The following is a 22168-nucleotide window of genomic DNA, read 5'->3' on the forward strand; positions in this document are numbered from 1 at the left end:
ACTGAGTTCAAATGTCCATTTTATCTGGACATCTTTTTGAACTAAATCATGCTTGATGATACCACTTTGGAATAAGCTGTTCTATCACTTGCCTATAACATGTATATGTGTATGTTTGATCTAGTATGTGATTATTAATCCTTAAATTCCTTAAGGACAGTGAATGTCCCCATTTGCTATACCTAAGTAGTACATAATGTCAAGTTCTGTAAGCTCTTTAATAAAAATAATGTAACCAAATTAATGAGAGAAGACTAACAGAATTTTTACATTTTTTACTAGCGTGTGTATGGCCAAGGCCTATCAGGGAGGGTGGCATTATGGCTCACTCTGCTAATTCTTATAAATGCTTTTTTTTTTTTTAAGGAATCTGTGGCATCTTTAAAACCACAGTTTAACACAATTGCCAAATGCTTCTTCTAAGTCCAGCTATTTCTGAAAGAATTTGTTTATTTGAATAAGTTTACAGATTTCAAAACTATTATTTAATTTCACAGAAAATTCTTAGTACACAATGTCAGATTTCTCAAAACAATTGTAATTTCATTGGAAAGAGAGGCAAAAGTTCTAAGGTCCAGCATGGCATCTAATCTCTAGAGATCCCTGCAACCTTTAAGCCCTGTCCCCTTAGAGCCCAGGGTTAAATACAGTGTCATGGAATGGGCAAGTCCTATTCACTCAGTATAAGAAGGGCTCTCTGATTAGCATTTATACTAAAATCATTAACAAAGAATTACCTGTTAGCATCCTGTCAGAAGCTTCTTAAGGAAAGAATACAGAGGAAACAGACAAGAGTTTCAAACTATCAGAAAAGGGGAATTACAGCACAAAACTGACATTCAATTAAAAATGTAAAACCTGAAGTATTTGGAAGAATGGAACGTTTGGATATCTGAGGGTAGGGGCTAAAATTTTCTAAGTAACCAGTAGGGTAAGGCATTCTATACAAGGTAATGTTAATACCTTATATTTAGGTACCTTTAGGGTAGGAGCTAAAACTTTCTAAGTAACCAGTATGAAGGCACTCTATACAAGGTACTGTTAATAGCAACCTTAGGCACTAAGAATAATGAAGCGTGTTTTAGAGATGAGACAAGCGGGGCACAGAGATAATGTGAGTTGTTTCACATCACCCAGCCAGCAAGTGAGAGAAGAGGCGTAGTCTCTTCTAGAGGCTGACTGCTTCTAGCAGAGGATGCTGAAGCTCCAGAAAGGGTGTAAGAGGCTTACCACAGGCTTGGGCAAAGAAGCAGATGCAAAGGAAGAGTAAAGAACCTTGGAGAGAAGGAACTCCTAGGTGCCTCTGTACCTGGACAGATACAGGAAAGCAGGATAATCAATCTCTGTTTGATAGAAAAGCCAGGCTTAGAAAACAGAGGCATTACCTATTGATGGAAGAAGAAGAGATTTCCAGTGGATAAGGACAGAAGAAAGGATAGCACTGCTGACCAACAGGACAGATGACATCAGCTCCCTCTGTTCTACTAAGCTTAGAGAGTGAGACCCAGAACACCCAAGGGTCTTAACTCCGTTGCACTTCTCAGGACCACCTTCTCTTAATTTTCTAACTAGAGATGCTCCTAGCACAGTATAATTCTCCCTCATGGGACTTTTCACAATAGTAATTTTATATCTGTCTGTATTTTTGGTTGCCTTTCCCACTAAACCTGAGAATTGGGACACATGAGTGTTTTTGTTCCTTTCTTTGTTGCCCAAATCCAGCACGATGCCTCATCCACTGCAGGCACACATAACTATTTGCTGAACATCGGAAGGAAGGACAGATAGAAGGAAACAAGCTAGTAAGCAAGGGAGGGAGGGTCGGAGGCAGAAGGGAAGTTGATTGTGTTAGGGGTCATCAAGGAGGACAGTGAAAATAGAAAAAAGGAGAGACCAGGAACACAATAACAAATTTACAAACTACCCAACTCTGCTTAGGGTTGGCCTTATTTACTGTCAATTATTTATGGTCAAATAAGAAGCTCTGGTAGACCGTATCTTTGTTCTGGGCAGCCACACATGTGAGCCTCATAAAGGAGTATTACTGTACTGCCATTGGACCTTATGATGCATGTCAACACTGCTACACACAATTAGAGATGATGGCTATTTGTTTCTCTGGGGATTTTGAAACTATGACTGATTTACCTATGAGGGAACTTTGTTCCTAGATGATGCCATAATTATGGTAACACTGTGTTTGGTTAAGCTGAACTCTGAAAATGGCTTCCATCCCATTCCACTCAAGTCTACATTATATGGTTTACTAGGTGCCAGGCACTAGGAACAAGACAAGGTCACCGCCCTCAAGAGTTATAAAATGCTTCTTTGAAAATTGTTGATATCCCAGCACTTCATCAGTCACAGACCAAATGCATTCACCATAAATTATAGGGCATCAACTCATATTTTTCATGTCATTAGAAGTGATTAAAATTTTCCAGTTTCACTAGTCAAATAAGCAAAGAAAGAAGAAATACGATCTATATTTTCTAAAGAAACTCCTCCCACTTTAACCTTGTTGCCAGTTACACTATAATGGTAATACTAATTATAATAGCAACTATAACTTATTTGAAAAGTTCCTATGTACCAGGCCTTGAGCTTCACATATGTTAACATTCAACTTAATCCTCAAACAAGGAGATAGGGTCCATGTGTTTTTCACATTTATATCCTTGGAACCAGCACAGACACAAGAAGATGAATGGTAAATATTTGTTAAACAAACACATACGTAAACAAATGGAAAGTGGGGACAATCCATGTAGCATTCAAACCTGCAATTTTTAGGCAACCCAGTTTTTGTTTTCAGAAACTACAAATTGAACACCACACCCTGGTAAATTTCACACTAAATATATAAATAATGAACCTGTACAGCTCAAAGCAACCTTGAAAGAGACCTCATTTTATAGATGTAGTCACTGATTGAGTGACCTCAACAAGTGACTTAACCTCTTACCAAACCATACATGTTATTTAACAATATGAGGATAGTAACTTCCTTGAAGAGGAACGGAATTCCTAGCGTTGTGCCTGGCTCTCAAGAAATGTTTTATGTTGTTATTCTATTCGATAGCATTTTATGGGTGCTGAAATTTAAAAGTATTATTTTTGTTTCAAGAACTTAAAAAATATCAAGACTATTTTCATGTTTTTTATTTTGTAGAAAATATGACCAAAAATCAGAATACTGGGGCAAAGTGGACTTCCTATTGATGATAAAATAAAAAGGCTAGTCCAAAAAGCAAGCACAGTATAGACCCCCTCAAAAGTGTGGTAGGGAGATACTTTCAATAATTACTAATAAAAGGTAAGCTCTGAAGCAATACAAGAAAGAGTTCAAACTAACTTTTGAAAAATACATTCAGGGGTTTTGTAGAAAATGGTTAGAAGAAAAATTCTGATCTTAGAACTGTGACATACATATCACCAGGTTATAAAGATCACAAGGACACTTTGTGGCTTAGATCATTCCTCAACGTTTGGGCTTGAATTCCACGACATGCCCTGCCTGCCTTCTCTGCTGTGTTCTTCTCCTTAGCACTGATCATTGCCTCACGTCCTGTTTGTTTTGCTTCTTTTTTTTTAACGTTTATTTATTTTTGAGACAGAACATGAATGGGGGAGGGTCAGAGAGGGAGACACAGAATCTGAAACAGGCTCCAGGCTCTGAGCTGTCAGCACAGAGCCCAACGCGGGGCTCGAACTCACAGACTGCGAGATCATGACCTGAGCCGAAGTCGGCCGCTTAACCGACTAAGCCACCCAGGCGTCCCTGCTTGTTTGTTTCTTACAGCCCTTCTGGTTGGAACGGAAGCTCCATGAAGGCAGTGGTTTTCACCTATTGCTGAATCACCAGTTCTGAACACCTGACACACAGATGGTGCTCAATACTTCTGCATGGACTGAGTAAATGAAGGCAGAAATTGAGACCCACGGGATTAAGCTCCTTTTATTTAGCCGGTAAGTGGCTGCACCTGTTAAGATATCCAAGGCTCCCAAATGCTCCTCCAGGACTAGCAGCCCCTCTTACCTCTCTTCTTTTCAGAAACTATCGTCTGTCCTTGCCGTTAGAAATCGTGGGAATAACTATGCAGTATTTCTGAACCGTATGAACAATCTATATCTTTTGAAGGTATCTAGCACATTTTATTCGAGCTACTTCTAGAACTCCCATTATAAAGGGGAGATTGAAGGGTGCCTGGGTAGCTTATTTGGTTGAGCGTCTGACTCTTGGTTTCAGCTGGGGTCATGGTCTCAGGGTTCATGGGTTTGAGCCCACATTGGGCTCCTGTGCTGGCAGCTTGAAGCCTGCTTAAGGTCCTCTCTCCCTGTCTCAGCCCCTCCCCCACTTGCTCGCTCATACAGGTGCATGTGCTCTTGCTCTCAAGTAAATAAATAAATAAACTTAAGAAAAATAAAGGAGAGATTGATTTTTTTCAAAATTCCACAACCGTGGAGACTCAATCTGAGAAAACTGCTAACTCATGAATAGCTAAACAATGGCATTAGCCTGAATCTGACTTGTACAGTGCTTTAAAGGTTGACTGCAATAGGGGCGCCTGGGCGGTTCAGTTAAGCACCCAACTCTTGGTTTCAGCTCAGGTCATGATCAGTAAGGAAGTAAGTAAATAAATAAATCAACAAACAAACTTAAAAAAAAAAAAGAAGTACAAAGGAGACCACAAGAAACCTAATTTCTAAGGACTGAGTTTTGCCTGCTCCCTATTTAAGGAAATTGTGAGTTAACAGAAGTCAAAATTTTAGAGGCTCTCATAAATAAAAGGATAAGGAGGTAAGTACTGGGAGAGCCACAAGAAGACAAAGTAATGATAATCAGACCCAGGCTTTTTTTTCCTGAGGAAATGTATTTTACAGTCTGTAATTTTTAACTAAACAACTATTAACCAAACATGAAGGAAGAATACATGTTTTCAGATACACAAGAGTTCAAAAAATTAAACTACCACATACCCAGACTCGGATGGTATCTGCAGACTTAACTTCTACAAAATAACAAGGGAAACCAAGAAAGAGGAACATATGGGCCACAGGACACAGTGGGTCCAATTCAGGAGAACCACAAAGGGATGCCCTAGACTGACAGTATCCAGTGACCCTGTGTAGTAATCAGCTTAGACTGAGGCAGGAGAATGGAGGCTCCTGGAGGGAAGACACTCAAGGAAAAAGCATATTTGATAAAATATGCAACATAATCAAGTTTGAAAGAAAATGAGGCCACAACAAAGGCAAAAGACACAAGAATGAAAGAAAGGCAATTGGAAACTCCAAGGGAGCAAAAATGGTATATGAGGAAGAAGATATGATCATAATACATTAATTGATTCTGTGTGAATGATATTTAATTATTAATGACACATATTTTAGAAGTTTAGAATTCTCCAAGAGACAGAGATTTAACCACAGTTATAACTGACTATACTGTAAACGCCCTACATGTTATCAAAGTAACAAGTTTAGGGGTACCTGGATGACTCAGTCAGTTAAACATCTGACTCTTGATTTTGGCTCAGGTCATGGTTTATGAGTTCGAGCCCCACATTGGGCTCTGTGCTAACAGTGAGGAGCCTGCTTGGGATTCCCTCTCTCCCCCTACCCCGCTTGCTCTCTGTCTCTCAAAATAAATAAATAAACCTTAAAAAAAATTTTAAAGTAACAAGTTTAAAATTTTTGGTGGGGAAGAGGGAAGGAGAGCTGACGATGGAGTAGAGATGCTAACATTGTCATCTTACAAATGGGGACTAAAAAGAGACTGTAGTTGGGAAAAGCAGAAATGAAGGTGCAGTAATATTAAGTTTAAAAGATAGCTATGGAGAAACTAAATATGTTGTATTTGGAAGAATGAAGAACAATGATATCTAAAATGCACAGATCAAGGGGAAAAAAGATGAGTGAAAAATGGTTATATATGGAGATCAGAATTGGAGATGGGGGAGAGTGGGACAGAAGTAGTAGCTTTTTCTTACAGGGTTTTGTGGTTTTTGATTATCTTCAAACAATGCACTGTGTTACTTTAATGGAAAAAAACAATCAAGTCGGGGGGAGAAAATTAGCTCATGGCTCAGTCAAATTCTAAATTCTTCTGTATATAAACTCCTCTCTCCTATCAGAAAAGTCCAAATCCTCATCCTATAACCATATATATGCACTTCTGGAAATTATCATTAAAGGGAGGAGTTTGTGAATATTACTCTTATTTTTGGCAAAGACTCAACCACAGATTGCAAGTTCAAATGATTTTATGAGCCTAAAGGAAATGAGGTAGGTAAGAAAATAGACGGTTTTTTTGTCTTGTTTGTTTGTTTTGTAACTCTGAACTCAGAACTAGTGAACTGCAATGACTTTACTGTTTATAGGTTCTTTTAGTGCTTGGTAACAGTTTAGAAGTGAGAAAAAGAAAACCACAAGTTAATATCCCTTGCTTTCTCCCAACCTCAAGATTTCTAGCAGCTGAAGTTTCACATTGTTGGGCAGAAATATTTAACACGAGCATCTGGGATTCATTCATGTCAACTGTTGCTCTTTAAGAAGGGTATTCTTTATTTAAAATACTAACCTTCTCTAAAAGACTGCTTCAGAAGAAATGAATGTCTCCTCCTTACCATTCCCTGCCAGCACTCCCATTTCAAAGTTCAGCCTGCTCTAGGAAATTGAAAAGGAACCCCTTTCCTACAACCCCAAAGCCTCTTCCTTCAATATGCAAAAGCTTCAGGATAGTCCCCAAGGTGAACAACATCTCTGGGATCCTCAACCTCACTTCCAGATGGAGCCCCCAAGGTAGACAAGCAGATCCAGTTTCCCAACCCTTTTCCAGATGACAGCCTCCAGAAAGATGAGTGTGTCAGAGATCTAATCCTCTGATTCCAGATGTGGGCCAAAGAGCACATGAATAAGTTGAAACATCTTCTCCCCTACCATATGTAATCCCCTAAGGGAGAAAGCTTTTTGATGCCTCTCCAATAACACTCCACAGTAAATCTCCCCAGAGCTACGTCTCCAGAGATCAGAGCCTTATTTTTCTTTCACCTCTTTTCTCTTTTCCTGTTTTCCAACCTCAGTCCAAAAAGATACGCTATTTATTCCTCACCTGGGTCAAGGTGCTTATCTCTGAGCACACCTTGGAAATTCGGTTATTCTGAAGGTTTAAGGTCTTGAGGCCAGGCAGTTTATCTAATGATGAGGGCATCTTTGTAATCTTCTTCCCACTCAAAGTAACAATCTTAGTATTTTTACCACCTTTCAGTGCCCTTACTAACATCTTTTCAGTCATGGCCTTAGAAAAGAAATAGAAAAGGGAGAAGGTAATCACTAGGGATTAAGTTACTTGTTGTGCATCTTTAGAACCTTTAATGACAGAATTAGGGTGCCATGGAAACAAAAACATTCTGAGATGTACCATGTTGAAGACGGGAGACATCAGATAGTTTCCTGTGTAAAAGGTACGGATAGGAAATAGCTGACTCTTCATTTAAAGCAGTTAATGTATAAGATGAGCCTACGATACTTTATGCCAGAGACATGGATGTTATCAGACTAATGAGATCACATCAAAAGGACACAGAAATCAACTTCTAGGGACTCCCATTGGTCTAAAATGGAAAATTTGAGGATCATAAGGAATAATCTAGAGTGAAACACGTAAAAATACATTAAAATCTGAGAGTTCATAATGGTATTTTAAAAATAAATGTGTTGATTACACAGGGATTGCTAGGGAACCAACTCATTCATAAGTCTGAAAATTGATAAATGAAAAAAAGCATTCTTCTTTTTCAGCACAAAGTTCATTTGAGTGTAATCTAATAGTTAACAAAGTTCCTATTCAAAGAAAAATTGAAGCTAATAAATGAGGAAGGAAAAATTGATTTAGGAAAATCACAATTTTTGCAGATCCTAGTGAAATAACAGATCTAAGGAAATATGATAATTGGATGCTAAAAGCATTAGGTATGAGGTTGATGAGAACTTCATAAGTAAGAAATCAGGCTATAACTTAAACTCGTAATCAATTTTAGCATCGTTACAATTGAGACAGTCACGTTATAAGTCTCATGGACATGATACAATAAAAAGTACTCAGCACCACCTATGAAATATTATTGCCTAAAAATTGAACCTTGAAGCTAACCAACTGTCCAGACAAAACTACCACTTACAGAAAATATGATGACAGGAAAACAAGCTAAATTCATCTCAGGGAAGCAGTAAGCCAAATCTAGAACACAAGGAATTCTACGGGGCAAAAATGACACGAGGTCTGACCAACAAATCCATGGTATTAATAAAAGGGAGGAGAAACTGTCATGAAATAACAGCCAAATGCAGTATGTGGACCTTGTTTGGATTCTGATTTGAATAAAAATACTGTGGAGTGGTTTGGGGAAATGTGATCACGGACGGGTTATTAGATGATAGGAATTGCTAATTCTGTTATCTGTCATAATGGCGTGCTGGTAGTGTTCTTAAAAATGTACTTAACATCTAGAAATGCATCTGAAATTTGCAGGTGAAATGACATGATATCTTGAACTTCCTTTAAAATAACTTGGGTGTGGGGAGTGAGTGAAAAGAAACAGATCTAACTTATTGGTGCCCCATAATGGGTACATATGAGTACATTATACTATTCTCATTATTCAGAGAAAAGATTAGGACAAAGACAAAAATAACGGGAATGGGGAGGAGCTGAAACCAGTGGTATCTGATTACTATTAGAACTCCACTTGAGGGGTGCTGGGGTTGCTCAGTCATTTAAATGACCGACTCTTGGTTTCAGCTTCGGTCATGATCTTGCAGTTTGTGAGTTTGAGCCTAGAGTTGGGCTCTGCACTGATGGCGTGGAGCCTGCTTGCAATGCTCTCTGCCCCTGCCTCACTCTCGTTCTCTCTCCCTCTCTCTCTCTCAAAAATAAATAAATTAAAAAAAAAAAAAACACTCGATTTGAGTCCATATGAGGCTTGGAGGCACTTGGGTTATTTGGGTTATATAAATAAATATGCCTATTTTGGTTGTTGATTTCCAAAAACTTAAACACTATAAAATATATACTGTATTGAAAGTATTCAGGACACAATTCAATCTTTTCTTTGTAATTCACAAATCACTTTATTTATTTATTCAACAAATATTTAAGGAGCACCTACTATATGCTTAATACTGTCCCAGGCACTGGGGAAATTAAAAGTGAATTAAAACGACAAAAATCCCTCTGTCAGTGAATTTACATTTTAGTAGGGGGAGAAGAACAATCAAGATAAATAAGTAAGTCTAGTATGTTAGATGGCATTAGGGAAGGAGAAAAGGAACAAAGCAGGTAAGGAAAATAGGGAGTGTGAGAGTGGGGAGTTTGCAGTTCTAGACAGGACGTCCGGAGAAGGCCTCCCAAAGAGGCTGCTATTAGAGGAAAGAGCTTTTCCAGTAAAAGAATAAAGCAATGTCCAAGTCCTAAAGGAGAATCATTGAATTTTTAAAGAGTCTTAGGTGCATCAGTATCATCATAACAGTAAAACAAGAGGTGCTGATTAACAGTGACTTCCAGTTGCTAGAGTAAAATCATTTTTTAGCTACTTAATCACTGCGCTTTGGTTTATCTCTTCCAAACCTATCTTCCAGCTTCATTACTCTGACACTTCAGCGTTTCCTAGGAACAAACATGTTACTATCGAAACAAACTAATCATGAGACATAAAAAAAAAAAATCTTATGGACACTCATCTCCTCTGAAATAACTCTATGTGGCCAGGACACCAGCTGACACTACCCAAACACGGGTAATTTGATTTAAAGGGGTAAAACAGGCCCTGCAAGCTGATACTGCTTTCTATTAATTTGCTTAACTTAGAAAATCTGGTAAGAATTCTTGATTCCTCCTTCTCTCTTCCAACATGCAGTCAGCCCCATAAATGCCACCTGTTCTGGTTATCCATTGCTAGGTAACAAACCACTGCAAAACATAACGGCTTAATACATTTATTTTATTCACAAATGTAGAATTTGGGCAGAGCTTAGTGGAGAAAGTTTATCAGTGTTGCTCTTGGTGACATCTGGGGTGACTCAAAGGCTGAGGTGGAGATCATGTAAAGACTCATTCACCTGTATCTGGTGGTAGGTTCTGGGACCTTCAGGCAATCAGCTAGAACACCCCCACGTAGCCTATCCAAGGGGGCCTGAGCTGCCTCGCAGCATGGTGGCTTAGCTCTGAGAGTGAGCATCTCAAGCGAGAAAGTGAAATGGAAGCCTTATCACTTCATGACCTAGCTTCAGTATCAGGTAGCTTCACTTGTGCCACATTCTATTCATTAGAACTCAAGTCCCTAAGAACGGCCCATATTCAAAGGAAGACGAACTAGACCCCACCTCTTGATGGTAAGTGGACATATCTTAAAATCCACCCCAGTGGGCCCCTTTCTCCCAAGAGCCCCCTTCCCCAAAACTTTGATCTGTTGAGAGCATCAGATTACAGAATCTCGTCATCTAAATCAAGTAACAAGGGTGGATGCAGCTCCTTAAAGGCAGTTCTTTGAGTCTGTTTCAGGGACAGTCCATCTTGATCTGAAAACCTAGGAACTAAAGAGACAAGTTCTCTCATCCTCATGTACCCAGAAATTAACAATGGGTGAACCATAGGACAGGCAATAGCACCACTCAAAAAAGGGAAAAGTTAGAGGCACAAGGAAGCCCTGGTTTGTAACAATTCTGGAACTCAACTGGATACATGTTGTCAGATCCCTGATTAACGTTCAGCCCTACTGCCTGGGACTGGTTCTTGGTCTTCTCTCTGGGCTCTTGAATTATCTTTCCTTCTTCATAGAACATAGCTCATGTTTGCTATTTTTTTCTCAGACTTTACCCTGTCCATAGAAGTTCAAGGCTCCAAAGGTCTTCTCATGTTTTTTTTTTTTAAGTATATTCGCCAAGTTGTGCCACCATCACAATCAATTTTAGAACTCTTATTGCCTAAAAAGAAGCCATGTGTCCTTTAGCAATCATCCTCCCATTTTTCCCACCCACTCCAGTCCCAGGCAGCCACTGACATCCTTTCTAGCCCTGTAGATTTGCCCATTTTTGACATTTTCTATAGATGGGATCATACACATTGTCTTTGCGACTTTCACTCAGTGTTTCTGAGTTTCATCGTGTCACAGCACGTACCAGTACTTCATACCTTTTTATTGCCTAACAAGATTCCATCGTAGGTCTCTACTACTTTTATTTATCCACTTACCAGTTGATGGACATTTAGGCTGTTTCTACTTTTCAACTGTTGCAAATGATTCCATGGACATTTGCGTGCAGTTTTCTTGAGTGTCTATCTAGAAGAGGAATTGCTGAGTCATAGAGTACTTTTGAGGACCTGGTTGACGGTTTCCCAAAGTGGCTGCATCAGTCTACCTTCCTACCAGCAGCATGTGAAGCTTCATCCTGTCATTTTATGGTGTCACATTTGAGCCAAACTGATACAGTCCCTTTTAAAACTTTGTAGGCTTGTCTTGAGTTTACAATTCTCTTCATCCAACAGAAGCCACACCCAGAATGTCTTTGCAAGAGCTCCTCTCTGTTTTGGTTTCCGTGAGACTACTGCGGGACAAAAGCCTTAAGAACTTGAGAAGCTCTCTCATGTGTTGACTAGAAAGCATCTTTCATCCTCTTGAGGTCTCAGCAAAGGTCTCAACATGCCCGTGGCTGCTTCTTCAGACTTCATTTTCCTGACAGTTCCCTGATTTGTTCTCTGTCTGGACCTCATGTAATTTTAGCAACATTTACTGTCTGGAGAGGCTATGAATAAGAAAATTTTATTTTTCAAACCTCCCAATTTGTGGCTCATTTACAGTTCTTTTTGCTTGCCTTTCTCCTCTTTTACTATAGGCACCTAGAAGAATCTTATACCTTCAATATTCTGTCTAGAAATCCCCATAGGTAGATCATCCAGTTAATGAGGTATACTTTTTATTTTCCATGTTAATGCTGCCAGCATCATTGCTAAACTTCCTGCTACTGTGTACAAGAGTCACCTTTCTTCCAACAACATAACAATAACATTTCCAGTAATATCTCCCTCATATTCTTTTAAACCCTCACCAACACCTTCCTGGGGTGGCATCAGGCTCCTGCTAACAGTCTCTTCAAGACCCGTCTGACTTACCCTGAGGCCCAGTCCCAGAACCCATTACATGGCTTAAGTTTTTTGTTACAGCAGCAAATTTTGTATCAGAGAAAAAGACCAACAAGAATTATATAGACTTTGGCCTGAGATAATTATGGGAACCGTGTAAGCCATCTGTGTAGGGCTGTTGCTGATGTGTGGTGCTGTGCCTGACCCAGGATTCAGAGATGCTGAAGGAGATCTGGCAGAAGTCGGGGAAGCCACAGGCTCAATGGTTAATTCACACCAGAAGTGAGCCAGCAGATTCGCAACAGTACGCATGTTACTGACACTTGATGCCTTCACAAAAACTTTCCAAGCTTCCGCCAGACTTGTGCCTTCCACATTTTGTGCAAAATGTCTCTTGTGGCCAGGATTGGCCTGAAACTATGCAGGGAAGGGGATTCTGAGATATAATCTGAGCTTAGTTAAACTGATCCAGTACAAATCCACCACACCATCACCCTTCACATCTATCTGCTTCTTTCTACTGCTGCTCTCCCAGTCCAAAGTCTCCTCATCTCTACCTTATTCCTCATCTCATCTCTCCTTATCTCTACCTATTACCGTTTCCATTACGTATTCTGCCACTCTGCCATTACATACACTGTTGCTGCCATCAGTCATCTTACAATACATCTTCCTCGACAATAAATCCATAACCCTAAATAAAATCTTTCAGTGGCCTCTCATTGCTTAGAAGTTAAAATCCCAACTATTGAGTTGGGGCTCAAAATACCAGTCTAGCCCCAGTTTCATTCTGTGTTATTTCCTTTCACAAACCTAGTATGCTGCCGTTAGAAGACGACTAGCTATTCGTCAAAAGCATCAACTGTATTTAGTCCTTTGCTTCTGCCATTCCTTGTGCCTGTATGTCTTTGCCACGCACCTATCTGCCTAACTGTCCCTAATCCTTCGAAGAATCTGATCAAGTATTTCCCCTATCATTTTCCTTGATCTTCTCTCCAAGCAGAATTGCTTCCATGTTTGTTTCAAGAAGACTTTGTACAAACTCTAACACTTAATACTTTGTATTATTGTTCTTGTCATATTTCTCCCTTGCTATACCTTTGAACTGCAATCTCTATCACCATGCTTGGCATAGAGCAGGCCAACATTTAATTTAAATGTCCATTAAATTAAATTGAATTTTATGGCTAGGGGTTGTCTAAAAGAGCACCTTATGTAAAATCTATTAGTAGCATAAATCAGTGTTCATGAAAATATAGAAGAAAAGACATGTGAAGGCACAGAAGTTAAAAACACAGAGTAAGAGGGAACATGGGTGGTTCAGTCGGTTGAGCATGCAGCTCTTATTTTGGGTAAGGTCATGATCCCAGGGTCGTGGGATCGAGCCCCATGTCAGCATGGAGCCTGCTTAAGATTCTCTCCTTCTATCCCTCTGCCCCTCTCAACAGTTCACACTTTCTTTCTAAAATACAATACAAGGGGCACATGGGTGGTTCACTAGGTTAAGCGTTCGACTTTGGCTCAGGTCATGATCTCATGGTTCATAACTTCGAGTCCCGCATCAGGCTCTGTGATGACAGCTCAGAGCCTAGAGCCTGGTTCGGATTCAATGTCTCCCTCTCTCTGCCCCTCCCCCACTCACTTTCTCTCTCTCTCTCTCTCTCTCTCTCTCTCTCTCTCTCTCTCTCTCTGTCTCTCTCAAAAGTAAATAAACATTAAAAAGATTTTTTAGGGGCGCCTGGGTGGCGCAGTCGGTTAAGCGTCCGACTTCAGCCAGGTCACGATCTCGCGGTCCGTGAGTTCGAGCCTCGCGTCAGGCTCTGGGCTGATGGCTCAGAGCCTGGAGCCTGTTTCCGATTCTGTGTCTTCTTCTCTCTCTGCCCCTCCCCCGTTCATGCTCTGTCTCTCTCTGTCCCAAAAATAAATAAACGTTGAAAAAAAAATTAAAAAAAAAAAGATTTTTTAATGCAATTAAATAAAATTAAAATAAAATATAAAACAAAAACTTTGAGTAACTATTTGTTAGGCACTGTCCAAGATGCCTTGTATACAAATATGAATAATAGTCATTGTCTTCAAGGGGCATAAATCTAGAGGGAAATTAGAAGTGTAAACAGGTCATTCATTCCTCAGGTATTTATCATTTTTCAGTTTTACTTAACATTGTACAAGTTTAAGATGTACAAAATAATGACCTGATGTGTATATGTTGCAAAATGAATACCACAATAATCAAATATTTGTTAAGTGCCCATTACATGCTGGGTACCATTTTGCACTGAGGCACCTTGTTGGCTCAAGGAATATTTTCTGCTGTTGACTGCTGAGTCCAGTCATAAGGGGTTAAAAAGAATTAACCAGTTGACAAAATACATGTGTGTGGGGGGGAGGGGATGTATTTCAATAAAAGGAGTGTGAAAAAAATGTTGACAGGCATGAAATAATGGGGCCATAGGGAATATAAATAATTTGAGGGCATAATTCTAAAGAAAGAAGTGATGGGAAGTGATGCTGGAGAGGTACACAGGACTAGTCATGAAGGATCTCCCTTAAATGCCATGTTAAGGAGTGGACTTCATCCTGTAGGAACAGGGAGCGACTTGGCAAGTTTAGGTTAGGAGATAGGACTCAGATTTGCATTTCTGGCCGTTCACTTTGGCAGCATGAAGGAAGGGGGAGTTTCAGGGAGTAGCCCTGTGGGCAGGATGGCAATTTGACATTTGTGTACTATTCTAGGTGAGAGGAAAAAGGGATAGAGAAGAAATGAGAAGGTATAATGTGGGTAAGATTGCCGCTAGAACGTGATCTCGTAGGTACATTAGATGGGGTGAACCACAACTTAGGGTATGAAGTGGGGCAATGAGAGTTGGGTAGTATTTGGCAGGGTGAGGCTGTGGCACAAGCCCAGTTTCTGAAGGCATTAAAAATCTACGAAGAGGGGAGCCTGAGTGGCTCAGTCGGTTGAATATCTGACTTCGGCTCAGGTCATGATCTCACAGTTCGTGGGTTCGAGCCCCACGTAAGGCTCTGTGCTGACAGCTCAGAGCTTAGAGCCTGCTTTGGATTCTGTGCCTCCCTCTCTCTCTGCCCCTCCCCTGCTCATGCTCTCTCTCTCAAAAAAAAAAAAAAAAATGAAATAAACATTAAAAAATGTTTTTTAAATCTACAAAGAGAAATAGAGTAAAGGAGATGGGGTTTACCATTTCAGACCTGAGTTTTGACCTGCATCTAAACGTGTTCCCTAGAAACACCCAGCTAAAAGAGCTGTGAGTTCTGCTGTGTGGGTTGGCCCCATGGGATGTTGGCATCCAGAGTTTCCCACAACCAGAAACCAGTCTGTTTGCAGGCAAATTGAAAAATCACCAATTTTTTGAGACAGCCTCATCCTGTGAACTCAACGCAAGATGAGGAACCTTAAACTGAATGTTAATCTAGATGGAGCAAGTGACTTGTAAACTTCAAGTCAGTCAAACTGGCTTTATCTCTGCCCTCATCAGTAAAATAACAAGAAAGAATACCAATCTATCCCACTGAGACTGTATGGGAAACATCTAACTAATGATTATAAAATATTTTGGAAGTATACAGTGCTGTAGGAATGCTAAAATATATAGCATCCTAGAATCTGAAGGACTTTAAAACACTCAGTAATTACATTAATACATTGATTAACACCTAAAACACAAAAGAATCTGGCTCAATCCTATGACACAGGCCCCTATGACAAATTAAAGGATTTTCAAAGCTGCAAAAATGCATTAAAAACAGGAGTTCAGCAAACAGGTTATGGCAGAAAACAACACGCTTACTTGATTTGTTTTGGCAATCTTATCTCGTGATGAAAACATGGTCTGAAACTTAGGATAAAAGTTTTCAAACATGAGCAGATGCTTCATGTACTAGAATCCTACTGTAGAAATCTTCTGTCCTGTAATAAAAAAGGACATTGCCTCTGTCTTCGTTCATTTTCTTTTTAAATATGGAAATGGAAGTTTTGATTTCAAGGGTTTTGGATTCTCAGAAGCCTGCCTTCTGAGGTCAGCCTTACCACTCACTGGCAGCGTGGCTTAGCAAGTTGCTCGCTCCCAAGCTCTTCAAGTTTCATTCCCATTATGTCTAGTACAGGGATGAGAATACCAACCCGGCCTTCTGTGAGGGCTAAATAAGACCACTTATGTAAAGCATTTAGCGCACATATAGTAAATGCTCAGTAAAAGGTAGTTGTGGTTTTTCTGGTACATTTTTCTTTTAATTTTTTATTCATTTATTTATTATTTATTTATTTATTTTAAATTTTTATTTATTTTAAATTTTTAATTTTAAATTTATTTAAAAAATTGTTTTAAATTTATTTACTTTCGAGAGAGAGAGAGAGAGCGTGAGTGGGAGAGGGGCAGAGAGAGAGGTAAATAGAACATAAAGCAGGCTCTGAGCTCTATAGCACAAAGCTCAGCTTAGGGCTCGGACTCATGAACCATGAGATCATGACCTGAGCCGAAGTCGGACGCTTAACCGATTGAGCCACCCAAGTGCCCCTGTGGTACATTTTAAGTCAAGATCTCCACCTTTTGGGAAATCTCAGGTGTGCACGTACCATTCTTAGGACTGATATATGGTGCGAATATAAGCCTACTGTTCCAAAGACCGGTCTCTCTACCGTGACCTGCACTGCGCTGTCCTCTTCTTTATCCATGAGGTTAGAAACGTTGGTGGTTCACAGGCTTTAACACAGCAAACATTTGTATGAAATTCAGTTATCAATTCTTAATTTTGCCAAGTAAAGTCATTTTTAAAAGTTCTCTTTCCTCTACTCCCACCATAATTTCATAAAAGGACATTTTAAACCCCTCTGGTAAAAAATGAATATAAATAAATTTATTTACAGTGAGTTTGCTTTATAAAAAATTCATCATCTTATACAAAATTTTATTTTCCAAATGGTATCAGCTTATACATCAGCATTTGATTACTAGGCTAGATGAAACTCTTAGATTCTACTTAAACACCCACATACAAATACACATATACATATATTTTGGAAGTTTCTACCAAAACTCAAATACACTAGAAAACAGAAAGAAGTAACCATTAAAAGTAGAAAAGAAAGGATTAGGAAAGAGAACAATAAGATGAAACCAAGCCCAGTAAGATAAAGATAGCTAAACATTTATAAAATCTAAAGATAGAATTAAAGAACAAAAAGGGGAATCTAAGTGGGATGTTATAATACCAAGCCAGATTTTGACTTGAGAAGAAGGCATTCTTGTATCTATATATATATACACACACGTATATTATTTTTTAAATTTTATTTAAATCCAAGTTAGTTAACATATAGTGTAGTAATGGTTTTAGGTGTAGAATTTAGTGATTCATCACTTACATATAACACCCAGTGTTCATCCCACCAAGTGCCCTGTTTGATGCCCATCTTCCATTTAGCCCATCCCCCCACCCAGCATGCCTCCAGCAATTTGTTCTCTGTATTTAAGAGTCTCTTATAGTTTGCCTCGCTCTATTTTTATCTTATTTTTCCTTCCCTTCCCCCGTGTTCATCTGTCTTGTTTCTTACATTCCCCAAATGGGTGAAATCATGTCTTTCTCTGGCTTATTTCACTTAACACAATACATTCTAGTTCCATCTACATTGTCACAAATGGCAAGATTTCATTCTTCTTGATTGCCAAGTAATACTCCATTGTACGTATATACCACATCTTCTTTTTTGTTTTTTTAATTTTTTTTAACGTTTATTTATTTTGGAGACAGAGAGAGAACATGAACGGGGGAGGGTCAGAGAGAGGGAGACACAGAATCCGAAACAGGCTCCAGGCTCTGAGCGGTCAGCACAGAGCCTGACGTGGGGCTCGAACTCACAGACCACAAGATCATGACCTGAGCCAAAGTCAGCTGCTTAACCAACTGAGCCACCCAGGCACCCCTATACCACATCTTCTTTATCCATTCATCGGTTGATGGACATTTGGGTTCTTTCCATAATTTGGCTGTTGCTGCTATAAACATTGGGGTGCATGTACCCCTTCAAATCAGCATTTTTGTATCCTTTGGATAAATAACTAATAGTGCAATTGCTGGATCATAGGGTAGTTCTATTTTTAATTTTTTGAGGAATCTCCATACTGTTTTCCAGAGTGGCTGCACCAGAGCGCATTCCCGCCAGCAGTGCAAAAGTGAGACCGAGACATTCTTGACGGAGACATGAAATTTATTTTCACAGACCAGCTGGGGGTGGTGGTGGACGAACAACATGCATGCTGAGTGCTGCCATGAGGAAAACCTGGCCCCGTGTTGACAGTTTTGATTTTTTTTGAGAAGTGGAAATATGGATCTTAATTAAGTGAAATCTCCCAGTTTGTAAATACTATCAACTAATTCACTTTCTAATTTTCTTTACATCGCTGCATAGGTCAAACAAAATACCTCTTGGGTCACATTCAGCCCACCAGTTCGGAAGTCTGGTGGAGCAAGAGAAAAGGAGTCAAGGAGAACATCCTGAAAGACAGTCAAGGGAACAGGGGCAGCAAGAACAGAGCTGAGGAGGAGGAACCAGCAGAGTAGTGTGGTGAACAGCAAGAGAGAATTTCAAGGAGGAGTGGTCTACAGTGTTAAATGCAGCAGAAATTTCCAGGAGGACATAAGAACAGGAAGGTGATCACTGGCACCGCTTCTGGAAGCAGTTTCAGTGCAGTGGTGGAGATTAAACCCAGACAGTTGTGGGCGTTCTTTGTGGAGCTTACTAAAGGTGTTTCCTTAATTCACATTAATTCACCAATATCATTTAAAAAATCAGTTAAGAATATCCCAGCCAAGCCTGAAAAATTCTATTCTGATCAAGAATCTTGACAGCTCAATTCCAAACAGAATATAAATGTCAACCTTTGAGATAACAGGAAGCTAAACAAATACTATGAGAATTTTCACTTTACCATCTCAGTGCTTCCTACGTGTCATAATGACCTACAAGCTACTGAAAATTCCTCCATGCTGAATACCAAGGGCAACAGTGAAACTCCCCCTCCTTCTAGGATCTCCGGGCTCTGCTTTGTGAACCACCTCGACAATCCCAATCCCACTTTCCCAAAAGAAATCAACAGCCTTTCTATCATGTCTGCCTCCTTTTCTAGTGACATACTAGCAAAAACATTCCCCCTCTCCCCCCACACACACACCACAGCAAAATAACCATTATTTTTATTTACCATAAATTATGCTATGAGCATATGCTAAAATGCAAGATGTGTTGTCTAAACTTTCGTATTTTATTCTACTAGGTAAATGTTATTATTCCTATTTTAGAACAAGCAAACTGGTGTTCTGAAAAGTTAAATTTATGCGCTTTTTTTTAAAGTTTATTTTTATTCGAGAGAGAGATGGAGAGTAAGTGGGGGAGGGGCTGAGAGAGAGGGAGACAGAATCCCAAGCAGGTTCCGCACTGTCAGCGCAGAGCCCGAAGCAGGGCTTGAACTCACGAACTGAGATAACATGACCTGAGTGGAAAGCAAGAGTCAGACACTTAACCTAATGAGCCGTCCAGGCACCCCAATTTATGCACAGTTTGAAAAGTTAGTTAAGTGCCAGTCAAGACTTAAATCTAGGTCTGACTCCAAATTCCAGTCTCTCCAGTACATGTGAAAATCCTTAATGATGTTCACCAATTATTTCAGCTGTCTTAAGGACACATGCATGGCAGGGCTATACCTCTGGGTACTTTCCTGTTTGGGTGAGGCCGTATGAAGAATTGAAGTCAACGAATGGAAACCAGACTGTTCCTTCTGAACCACAGAATTATTGTTGGAGTGAAACTCTCCAGAATGCTCTCTCCTAGAAAAGTTTAAGATGGTGACAGCTTGGGTCCCAGAGTATACAGACATGGAGCACAGCTCCCAGCCAACTGGCAAAAACATAGCACACACAAGAAACACTCCTTTGTCGAACAAGCCACCAAGATTTTTGAGTTGTTACCACAGACTTAGTCTATCCTGACTACCACCAGTGGTCTCAAAAGTCAAATAAACACATCTCACTGGGTCAGGATACAGTCTGAAAATAGAAGGGAAAAAAGAAGGTCCATTGAGCTTTTCAAAGCGGGTTCATGTAAAGTCTAGCTTTAGGCAGTTGACAAAGTTACAAAAAACAGACGAATAGCTCTAATGTGCCCCATTTTTATTCTAAATGGTTTTCCTTAAAACTTGCCAACCTCATTAGCAGTACAACTTATGATATAGTAAGTGGTTCTCATTTAGGGGTGATTTTGTCCCCAGGGAGACATTGAAAATGTTGGGAGACATTTTCCTTCCTCACACCTCCGGGGGTGGGGGGGTGCGGGGAAGAGTACCACCGGCACTTGGTTGCTAGAAGCCAGCAATGCTAAGTGTCTTATAATGCACAGGGCAGCCCTCATGACAGTTATCCAGCTTAAAATGTCTGTAGTGTCATTGTTGACAAACTCTGAGATAGGTGTAGAATGCCCTTCTCATTTCAGGGGAGAAAATATCTGATTCAAAAACAGCAGTTTATTCTTTAAAACTAGATTCTTATTTTTGCTCAGCAAACTCCTACACTGGGTTCTCACTAGTCCTCAGGTTGATACTGTATTGCTTAAGATTATAAACAGTAAATAAACAGTAAACAGGGGTTTCCTTTTGTCAAGGTAAGGGTAACATGGAGAAGAAGAATCAGCAGGAAGACTGGAAGTCATCTCTGTTCAGAGCATTGATAGTTTCAGCAGAGAGCTGTAATGTGATTCAATAAGTTACACTAATCATCATCCTTATTCTACTGAAAGAAGACAACTACAAACTTCTTCCTGGCCAATATATTAACAAAGTTCTTAATAGTTTCTTGGTCTGTATACTTATAAAGAATCTTTATATTCTGTAGATTGATACATAAAGGCAAAACAAAACAGTGTCAGAAGAAAAAAGAAAAGCTCTCTTGGGTTCTATTCCTCCCTTAAATTGACCTAAAGACTTAAGGATTTATCCAAGGGGTTAGGAAAATTAGAAAGCAGCCCTTTTGTGAGCAGACACAATACTAAGTCAATACCTCTCTGTACTCTTAATGGTCCATTAACCTAATGACAACTCCTTAAGAGTCCAATCTTATCCTCTCAATTGATCTTATGACTGTCAACATTTATTAATAAGCACTTACTATATAGGCCAGGCAGTGTGCTAGATAATTTAGTAAGTCAACAAGTTGTTTCAAAGCACTTACAGACTAAAGGAAAATAATAATAACAATAATAATAAACTAAATACAAATAATACTAATTACTAGTGTGTGGTTACTAGAAACCAACATGTATGAACTGGGGTACCCAGCCCCAGCCAGGTGGGAGTTGGTGCTGATGAAATGGAGACCAGGACAGTAAGCTAGGTGAAATAGGTTGGGTGAAGTTCTCAACTCCCAATGGCAGCTCAAAGGCCTTCAAGTAGGAAGGGTGGTGAACAAGAAATGATAATTCCTACAACTTGCTTTAAAAAAAAAAAAAAAATCAAAACCCTTTGAGTTATATTTTTTCTGCAAGATGGAAAATGGTTTTAAAGAAGATCTAAGACAGGAAAGAATCAGTATGTGAAAACATATGGAAAGGAAGAAAAAATCACACTCATTTGTTCAATAACAGTAAAAATATGATGAAATTACCAATTAAATTCTCAGAAACACAACAGATCTGCTCCTTCAGCTAGTTCATGACACCTGGACCAAAACAATACATTAACAATCCTGTACCAGCATTAGTTTGTGCAAATTTCCTTCTTCAACACCCATGAGTCTTAGAATATTCTTCAATTTCATTTACCCTAAGTAACCTTCATTATTCTAAAAGGTTTAAAGCTTCAACCTGATTTCTAAGAGCCATGGCTTAAATGCCTATCTCCTTATCTTCCTCTATTTTGTCTGAGACATAGTGCTATGTTTATATATTTATTCCAAAACGCTTAAAGCAAGAATTTGGGATTGTATTATTCTCAATTTAAGGACAAAATAAAGCCAGGATAAAAT

General features: G+C 39.4%; 1 protein-coding gene and 1 long non-coding RNA gene across 2 annotated transcripts in view; one reads left to right on the top strand and one right to left on the bottom strand.

Moving 5' to 3' along the window:
* The window catches only part of LRRC69 (leucine rich repeat containing 69), a 78262-nt gene extending 70881 nt beyond the window's left edge, over window positions 1-7381 (bottom strand). Inside the window, exon 1 of the mRNA XM_015072158.3 lies at window positions 7115-7381. Within this exon, the coding sequence (XP_014927644.1) occupies window positions 7115-7297 (183 nt within the window). The 5' untranslated portion in view covers window positions 7298-7381. The remainder of the gene's footprint in view (window positions 1-7114) is intronic.
* LOC113600661 (uncharacterized) lies at window positions 7075-22096 on the top strand. Its single transcript, XR_008292801.1, has 3 exons — window positions 7075-7466; window positions 18567-18808; window positions 20811-22096. It is a non-coding gene; the product is annotated as an uncharacterized LOC113600661 (long non-coding RNA).
* Window positions 22097-22168: the final 72 nt, after the last annotated feature.

This window comes from Acinonyx jubatus, chromosome F2, assembly GCF_027475565.1.
Source record: "Acinonyx jubatus isolate Ajub_Pintada_27869175 chromosome F2, VMU_Ajub_asm_v1.0, whole genome shotgun sequence".
Lineage (NCBI taxonomy): Eukaryota > Metazoa > Chordata > Mammalia > Carnivora > Felidae > Acinonyx > Acinonyx jubatus.